This window comes from Gossypium hirsutum, chromosome A04, assembly GCF_007990345.1.
Source record: "Gossypium hirsutum isolate 1008001.06 chromosome A04, Gossypium_hirsutum_v2.1, whole genome shotgun sequence".
In the NCBI taxonomy this organism is placed as follows: Eukaryota; Viridiplantae; Streptophyta; class Magnoliopsida; order Malvales; family Malvaceae; genus Gossypium; species Gossypium hirsutum.
The window spans coordinates 19479869-19489854 of record NC_053427.1 but is presented as its reverse complement, the minus strand read 5'-3'; the positions used below and the strand labels follow the sequence as shown (position 1 = coordinate 19489854).

Sequence of the window (9986 nt, the reverse complement as noted above, 5' to 3'; positions counted from 1 at the left end):
AGAATAGAAGAGCTTGCGCCACCTATGAGTAAATATTTCATAGTAGCCTCATTAGATCATACATCGTTAATTTACAAATTTTGAATTAGTCGATTTATTAGATTTTCATTTTTACGTACTTATTTTCATTTTCAACAATTCATGTAAGAATGAATCGAGGAAAAACTTATGAATCTATCAGCTACAGAAAAAAACCTTATTGTAGTCAAAATGGGGCCTCACCACCCATCATTGCATGGTGTTCTTTGTCTTATCGTTACTCTAGATGGTGAAGATGTTGTTGACTATGAACCAATTAGGTTATTTACACAGAGGAATGGAATAAATTGTGAAAAACCAAACAATTACAATATTTGCCTTATGTAATGCGTTGGGATTATTTAGCCACTATGTCCACGGAAGCAATAATCGTAAATGGACTAGAACAATTGGGAAATATTCAAGTCCTTAAAAGGGCCAGCTATATCAGAGTAATTATGTTGGAGTTGCGTCGTATAGCTTCTCGTCTACTATGACTTGGACCTTTTATGGCAGATATTGGTGCATAGATCCTCTTTTTTTATATTTTTAAAGGAAGTGTCCTTTAAAATACTATATTTTAAGCTTAACAATTTAATATTCTTTAATTCGAATATTATAAATTAAAAATTGATTCAATTAAGTAAAATATTAAAATAAATAGATAATTTACTTATAGTAAATTTAACATATAAAAAATATAAATAAAAAAATTAAACAAAATTCATGAAATAACTTTAAAATTTTAAAAGGTTTCAATTTACCCAAATTATAAAGTGCTTCAAATGAAAAGTTCCATGTAAAAAAAAATTGTAATGGCAACATGTATAGAAACTTATATCGTTATACATATAACACAGGTACTTGTGATATTATTTATTAAAAAACATAATATTTAAGATTGTAATAATGTGAAATACGTACGTACAAAAATATAATAGAATGCAATTGATTTAGTATGTACAAAAGTATAATAAAGATTAATCATAAGTGTATGTAACAACCGTAAAAAAATAAAATCTGGTATAAACTTAAAACTACAAATTAAGATTTGTTATGTTAAATCATTAAGAATAAATTAAGAAGAAAACTAGATTTGAAAGCATACCTGAACCCATGAAATCTTTTGATCTTATGGTTTTGACCTTCTAAATTAACACATAAGTAATTTAGAGAAGCTCACTCTCTCTTTTCTAAAAATAGGATATTAAAAAAGTTAACGTATGTGTAATTTGGGGACCATAACCCTCATTAATCCTAATTTCTATCAACCCATCATTAATTAGAAATTAGTTACTATAGTATCTATACACTCATAGTTTATTTAATAATTAAAGCCCAATAAACCTTAACTAAATTAGATCACTTTAAATTTAGGCTAACATATTATAATAGTAAATAATAACATGTAGTTATCCTTATTATATATGTAATGTCTATATTTCCAACAACATCCTACTTTGATAACAGATATTAATTAGTCTATAATTACATATCATTTTATAACCTCATGAGCTTAAAACTTTACTATCATATCCAAAAAGGTATTTCAAATAATATCATCCATTAATTATGTTAAGATAGAACCAATGCAACTTTCGTTATATATATATATTATATCGCAACTAAATTCATCTCTGATCACGTATATAAACATAACCAAATGACATAGATCAAGTATAGATGCGTATCATGAAAATTACATGCAATATGAACTAAATATGCCTATGTCTAACTTGTCCTCTTTAAAACTTAACAAAATCAAAGTGTGAATAAACCAACTTTATTTCTACATAAAATAAATTTAATATTTGTAAACTAAAATATCTGAAAATATATTTATAACATGAAAACATTTAAAAATATAAACTCCCGCTAAGTAATGTGTTCATGAAAATCTTTGGGTGTAATTTCTTAATTAGTGTGCCCACAAAATTTTAAAAAATGTCACATCATTTTTAAAGAAATCTGCTCTCAAAATCCTACTTAACCGGCTAAAAGAGGCAAAAGTCATTCTTTCAAATCAAGTTTAGAATGCCTTTGAAGCTAGATTATCCATGCAAACTCCAGTTTTGAAGATCTTTGTATTGAACTTTTCTAATCCAATTATATCAATATAAAGGAGATACAATTCATTCTTTTACATCAAATCTCGTCGAACCTAGAAATAGATTGAATTTGTATAATATCAAATCTAGAAGACCATTAGATAAAGCTCCAATAAAATGAAATATCAAAGTATGTATCCAAAAATCATAACTCAATTTTCTAAATACTTTTTTTTTATTTGCTCTAATTTTTCAAGTTTTATTTTTAAATTAAAAGTTGAGCGTACAATTTGTAAAAATGAATCTTGTGTCTTATTATTTCAAATTTCAGTACATATATATTTAGAATAAATTTGAGAATATCTTGTAATCACAAAGAGCATTGTTTATATATATTACCGTTTATGGGTACCTGAAAGATAGCAAGAACCCGTCAAAGGAACTAAAAAAAGGAGAGAATGATAGAGGCCATACGATGAAGAGCGAAAATTAAGGTGAGGTGAAGAAGAACCTGACCCTTACTCCCCCATTTTTGTATCTATATCTTTGGCAAAGCCTTTCCTTTCGTTTTTTGCCGTGCTTTACCAGGGTTCCATCTCCGCCATCAACGAAAGCCAGTGCGAGAGAACATCCAATCCCTGGTTCACGTACGAGCCTCCACCTCTCTTCTTCCCCTGTTTTGACTGTTGTGTTCTTCTAAACAAGATCCTTGAACAATGAACGGGGAATAATTGAGTATCTTACTACTTCCTTCGTTGTTCAGGATCGTTTAGAAGAACTTCCTATTTACTACAGCAAAAAAAAAAAAAAAAGCAAAAAGAGACGAGGTTCATTTCCGACATTCATTATTCGAGGTTGAAACGCAAGAATTTGCTTTTGTTTCGTTATTTTTCGTTATTTTAATCGACCCTTTTGAAATCCAAACAGGTTGTTATCGTTTTGTTTAGAAGGACATAGCAGTCTCCATTGTCGCGGAAATACAGAAGGAAAAGAAAAAGGGTCAACCGAACTTCACCACGGCAACAATTAAGGCACGCCAACATCCAAATAATCCCAATCATCTTCCAGTCCTATAACATTGACAATGTCTAGCCCGATGATTCTTAAGAACCCAAACTCCCTCCAACGGCGGCAACCGCTGCTGCACAGCCGTTCCAACAGCGTCGATAGCTGCATCACCTCTCGCGGGAACACCAATCTCAGGTTCGGGGAGGTTTGCGGCGGTACTACCGCCGACGTTGCGGCTGTCTGTTGCTGTTGCCCATGTGGGTTAGCCAACCTTATGGTTCTAGCAATATACAAGGTTCCTGCAGGGCTGTACCGCCGTGCTCTCCGCCAGAAACGGCTGCGCAAGTTGCACAAAAAAGGGTTACTTCAACCAAAGAACCACGGCGCCCATTTCCGATGTAATGATCCCGAATTACTCTCTCTCGAGGACTATTTCCAAGACGCAGAGGTTTCCGAAGAAACTGAGAAAGCTGCAGTGGAACTGGAAAATGAAATGTGGCAAAGGTTTTACGGTACTGGATTTTGGAGAAGCCCCTCTCAAAAAGAAGGTGAGACTCCCGGGTTTCATCCTCTCTGACTACAATTTTCCAACCTTTGCTGCTTTAGTGCCCTTCACCATATATATGTTTAATGAAATGTTGTAAGACAAAAATTATATGTAAATGGAGGTGGTGGGATTTTCTGATTCCTTGTCATCAACGAAAAAATCAGAAAGGAATTAGGTAGGGTGATTGATTGTATGGAACGTATGTCATATTTTAAGATTTTGATTGTTGTTGCCTTCAAATCTTCATGTTCAAATCCTTGAACACATCAACACATTTTGTGAGCTTTTTGATAATAATATATATAAAGATTGATTTGGAGTTATTAAATGTTATGTTTATATATATATATACTTTCTTTATATTTATCTTTAACTTATTATAGGATGTTTTAGAAATTAGTCATGCGTCAAAGTTTTTATAATAATAATAAATTCCAATTTTACGTTAGAATTAAAAGTTATTTGAATTATTTATTTGTTGTTTTGTGTTGGTAATTAAATGAATATTTACAAGAACAAAATTTCTAAGTAATAAAATAGTTAATGAAAAATGTATAGAAACTATAATTATCTAAAAGTTAGTGGTGTCAAAAATGGTGGTTCTGGAATCTCATTTTCAATCATAGAGTCCATAAATGTTATTATTTAATATTTACGAGGTTAGTATAAAGTGTAATTAAAGTTTAACTAAAGTATAATAACTAAATCAAAAAATATGCAAAAATTAACTACTATAGATTTTTAACGTCTTAAGGGTTTATATAGTAATTAAACTAGGTCTAAATTAGCATATAGACCATTGAATCATGGTGGACATTTAGGTATAATTTTATTTATAAATTATAATTGATTTTTATTAAAATATAATAAAGTAATAATAATAAAACTAATAGAAGTCATAATGGATTAGCATGTGTTATCTTTTCTTCCTTCCACCGAATGCATAAGCAAGAAACCAAAGAAGCCATTGTTTAAAGCTTCAAAATTAGCATGAAATTTATATGATTATAGATAATAGAGGGCTTTAGAAGGATGAAATTTAGATCGATTTTGAAATTGAAGGTCAAATTTGAAAGTTATGGTAATTTTTATTTTAGGGACTAAATTGAATAAAATGCAAAATTTTAAGGGCATTTGAATAATAAAATTGAGTTGATATATGCTTATAATAGGATAAAATAAAAGGGTTGGAATTGATAAGTTGAACTGAATTATTGTATAGATCTCAAATTGAACCAAACCGGGGATAATTGGAAAAAAGGCAAAATTGTTGATTAGTCCTTGAAGATTTGGTTGTTTTCTGTTTTGAATAGGTAAGTTCATATAGTATGTTTGTGTTAAATTGTTATGTATTTAAAATCATAAATGTAAATATATTTAATTGAAATTTGGATTGTTTACAATTTGGTGTAAAAAGATGAGATGTTGACTAAATCATAAAGAAATGACAAGTTGACTGATAAATTCAATATAATGAATTGCAATTTGAGATTGATTAGTTGAATTGAATCAACTAGTATGATTATGTTTGATTTTCGAGATAGAGGACTAAATTGAATAGAATAAAAAATAGTATAAATTGATGAAATTGTGAAATTGGCTTAGTATTGTGATGAATAATGTTAAGTTATGTATTAAATGATGTCTTGATTGATGAATTGATGATATTGATATCAATAAAATGAGGATTGAACTATAAATAAATTAATTTGACTATTGGTTATCCTATTAACTATTCGGGCAAATTCGAATATATTTAGCATGTCATAGGATAGATAGAGTACGGGTTACTTCGACTATGTGTCGATAAGTGTTGGGCACAACTTTTACTTCAGTTATATCGATGAGGAATTGGGTGCCAAACACATTGATGAGCGTTGGGCATAAACTATTTATTTCGGTATTGTTCGATAAGGATTTGAGTGCCAAATTGGTGTGTTAGTTGGATTCGTGTATCTGTTCGAGTCCAAGTCAGGTTAATAGGGATACAAAATGTAAATGGGATAAATGAAATACAAATTGAGTTTATAATATGATCTATTGATACAAATACATATTGTGATTTATGAAAGATCATGTGAACTTATTATATGAGCCAGGAAGGGCGATATGGAAATATGGCGAAATAATGATTTTAATTCAGAATTCGAATAATGAAATGAAATAATGAATGACGTTATATTGAAATTGGATGTATTGATGAAAAATAGGTGGAATGATATGAATATGATATTGAATTGATTAAATGTTGATTGAATAAGTGAATTTAAATGTTATTGTTTGAACTACTAAATAATATGATAAATGTTTAACTCACCTTTTTTATATATGGTTGTCATGTAAGGCAAATGTGAGAAGCTAGTAGTTTATTGTATTAAATCGTTAATCGAGGTGTGAGTTATTTTTTAATGCCTATAAACTTACTAAGTATTTGTAATGCTTGGTTATGTAGCATGTACATAGGTGTCATGTAAATGTTGGTTTGAAACTTATATATATATGTGTGATACTTGCATAAATGAGTGTTTTGGAAATATGATAAGCATTATATGTGTGTCTAGTTGAATGGTAAATTTTAAATGCACAATGGTATGATTTTGATAATGAGATGGTATAATTACATGTGGTTTGAATGGCTTAAAAATATGGAGGATAATTTGTGATTTTACTAAGTTGGTAGATTTGTTTGGTACCTTAATTAAACATGTCGAATTGTTGGATTGGTAATGGTTAAAGTGATGATACTAAATGGCTATATGCATGTTTGAATGAATTATGATTCGATAGGTTGAATTGATATATTTTGGTGCTAAATTGAGGTATGAAACATGGAGTTGAATTAAATAAACTAAATTGGTATGTTTTGTTGTTCAATTGATGATATCTTGAATTAGATGAATGGTGATGATGTGGTGAGATGGTGTTTGTTTTGTCATATTTTGTCAAGTTTGGTAGGGTGTTCTTAAGCACCGATTGTGATTGAATGGATTTTAGGCATGAAAGAGGACCAAAAATGCAAGATTCTGACATATTTAGCAAAAAGGTATTGATACCTTGTTTAGGTATCGATACATTGTGTTTTTCAATAAAAAAAATTTTCAAACATCGAATGTCAAAATGGTATCGATAGTATGGTAAAGTTCGGTACCTGGAGAGAAGTATCGGCACTATGAGTTGAGTATTGATACCTTGTTATTTAAGTCAATTTTTTCTAAAACATCAAAGCTCAAATTGGTACCTGCACATATATAGGGTATCAATACCTGATCTAAAATTTTTAAGAACATTGCAATTTGATCCTAACTCATGCTGAAGTCTACAATATGGAGCATTACCAAACAAAATATAATGTTAAATTTTCAAACAGAATCAATTATGCAACTTAATGTTAACATTCAATAACTTAGTCTAATCATAGCAACAATACACTTACGGGTCTTAAATCAAACCTATGAGGCCCTAAAATAGTTTGAGAAAAATCTGGGATCAAATTGAAACAAATTAGAAAATTTCAGAAAAGCATGAAAGTTTGGAAACAAGGGTCACACAGCAGTGTAACATAGCCCAGACCGTGTCAACATTCAAAGTCTAGACACACGGCCGTATCTCAGCTCGTGTGTCAGCCTATGTCGCTATTCGAAAAAGGACCACACGACTATGTCATAGGCCGTGTGCCAAACCATGTGTATATTCGAAGTTGGGTCACACGACCGTGTCGCAGACCGTGTGCTTGTGCCATAGACTATTTTGAGACACACGTCCATGTTGCAGACCATGTGAAATCTGCACCTACGATAATAAATACACACGACTGTGTAGAGAGACTGTGTGTGACATACGGCTCTGTGATAGCCCATGTCCCAGGTTGTGTGTAGAAAAAGTTATCCCTGAAACAAGTCATTTCATCACCAAAACTTGCACACCAAGACACACCAATTCTATCAACATTCACATGAGCAAAACACACTTCAACTGTAACAACCTATTTTTAGTGAAATCGGAACAGTAGTTTCGGGACCATATATCTAAGTCAGAAAGAAAATTTATTTTAAAATTATTGCATAGTCTGCATCATGATAGGAAAGACGTATAAAAATTTCGATAAGAAAATTTTATTGATTTCATGTTTAATTATGAAAAGGAACAAATTGCATAAAATGCAAAAGTTGAGTTCTAGTAGCTGTAAGTATCAAATAGCTATGGAATTTAAAATTTGAGGTCCTTATATGGCAATTAGACCATTAAGAGAAGTTAGTAGATATTTTTAGTGATTCATCCATGGAAAATCAAAAAAAGAAAAGGACTAAATTCGAAAAAGGAAAAAAATTAAAAGATGATATCTTAATTAAATAGAAAATATCATCATTTTATCTCATCTTCTTCCCCAAATTCTATGGAAACCCTAGGAAAGAGAAAGAAAATCAAGCAAGCCTAATTAGGTAAGTAATCTTGTATTGTTTTTAGTAATTTTTATATTTTTGATATGGAATAACCTAATCTAGCTATTTTGGGGATCAATTTGTAAAGTTATCAAAGTATTGAAATTTTTCCATGGATGAATATACTAAAATTTTGAAATTTATGGTAGAATTTGAAAGGTTTTTCATAGATAAACAACTTTTGTAAAGTGAATTTTCATGAAATTGTGATTTAGGGACTAAATTGTAAAGATGTAAATTTTATGGAAATTTTTTGATTTTTATGAAATATATATGCTATAAATGCTATATGTAAAAATCGGTTAGGCTTGGAATAAGGATTAAATTGCACGAATTTCATTTTTCTAGCTTAGGGACGAAATCATCATTTATGAAAAGTATAGTGGTAAAATGGTAATTTTGCCAAGATGTGAGTTGAATTAAATTGAGTGTGAAATGGATTAAATTGACGTTAAATTCATTTATATAGATCCGGAAATACCTATTACTGAGTTGGATTGAGGAAAACAAAAAGTGTCGGATTAGTAGATTCTTGAAACGAACAAGTATCGAGATAACTTCGTGTAACTAGATTATGTATATTAATATGTTTGGAATTGAATGTTGAATATGTGTGAATTGTATAAATGTTTAATGTATAAAATTAATTACATGCATGATATTGCGCGATAAGTATAAGTCCCATATGAATAGATGGAATTCGATGGATACAGGATTTCCCGATTGGTTGTGGTCTTGCATATGTTGCAAACACACCATAACTTGAAAGAGCATCCTATTATAAGCCCTATCGAGTTTCCTATTACATGGTTCCTATAAGCATCCTGATCGATAGTAATCCTGCATGTGTTGCAGACTACCGCAACTCTTTGTGATCGTCTTGTTATATGATCAGTTGTAATCCTGCATATATTGCGGACACAAACGCAGCTCTTTATGAGCGTCCTGATATGGCTCGCTTGAGCTTCCTGTTATATGGGTATTCGGAGCTCCCTGATAATAACTCTTCGGAGTTACCTGTTAAGCTCAATGAGCTTCTAGTTCTAAACTCTTATGAGTTTCCTAGTATAGCTCAAATAAGCTTCCTGTTACATGACTCATATGAGCATCCTGTTATATGGCTCGAGAGAGCGCTTCCTGATTATGTGCCCTAAATAGGTACCCCTGGATATGAATTGACAGATTTTCAGTTTTGTATACTTTAATTGTACTACATGAGTGTATCCATCGATATTTCAAATAAATTCAACGGGTAAAGTTTTGGCATCGTTAAATTGAACTTGAAATGTAACACCCCTAACTCGTGTTCGTCGCCAAACTAGGGTTAAGAGGCACTACCGACCACAACACTACTTTCGAATACGATATATTCACACAGATCATATTCTCAAAAATGAAACATATAATAGATTTAATATCAAACATATATTATTAATCGAAATACAAATACTATTCATAATTCAAATTATTAACCAAATTCATATTGTACAGATAAACATATTATCACATTAATATGTCTGCCTCAAAGCCATACAAAACACGCTTTACAATTATATGCACAAGTCGGGTGTTTATCAAAGTAAGGGTAATCAAATACTTAATAATATTCATGCACTTAAAAGACGGAACAAATTATATCACAATATCCAAACATAATAATTCAAGTATTAAAATTTCAAGACTAAGCACCAATTCGTATATCAAATTTACCAAATTTAAAACACAAAAATACATATCCACCAAACGTACTTTAATATTAATTATAATATACAATTTAAGTTATTAATAAACAAATACCATACACATTAGTTAAACCAAATTAAAATATACTATCAAGTTAATAAAAATTAAACCAATGATTTCATAATTCAATTACCAGTGCCACACAACTATAAAATTAAAACCATCGCTTACTACATCACATAA

At 30.5% G+C, this 9986-nt stretch overlaps 1 protein-coding gene across 3 annotated transcripts; it reads left to right on the top strand.

Annotated features, from left to right (window-relative positions):
- The first annotated feature begins 2612 nt into the window (after positions 1–2612).
- On the top strand, positions 2613–3949 carry LOC107948574 (uncharacterized). Of its 3 annotated transcripts, none has more exons than XM_016883180.2 (2): positions 2613–2713; positions 2994–3949. In XM_016883180.2, the coding sequence occupies exon 2, from the start codon at positions 3151–3153 to the stop codon at positions 3649–3651; it is 501 nt and encodes a 166-aa protein (XP_016738669.1). In that variant the 5' UTR covers positions 2613–2713; positions 2994–3150; the 3' UTR covers positions 3652–3949. The 3 variants fall into 3 exon arrangements, with proteins under 3 accessions (XP_016738669.1, XP_016738668.1, XP_016738667.1); XM_016883179.2 differs by having other exon boundaries at positions 2633–2893; XM_016883178.2 differs by having other exon boundaries at positions 2633–2920.
- Positions 3950–9986: the final 6037 nt, after the last annotated feature.

What these genes read in the sequence shown, in the direction of transcription:
- LOC107948574 (XM_016883180.2), top strand. Translation starts at nt 3,151, where the DNA reads ATGTCTAGCCCGATGATTCTTAAGAACCCAAACTCCCTCCAACGGCGG.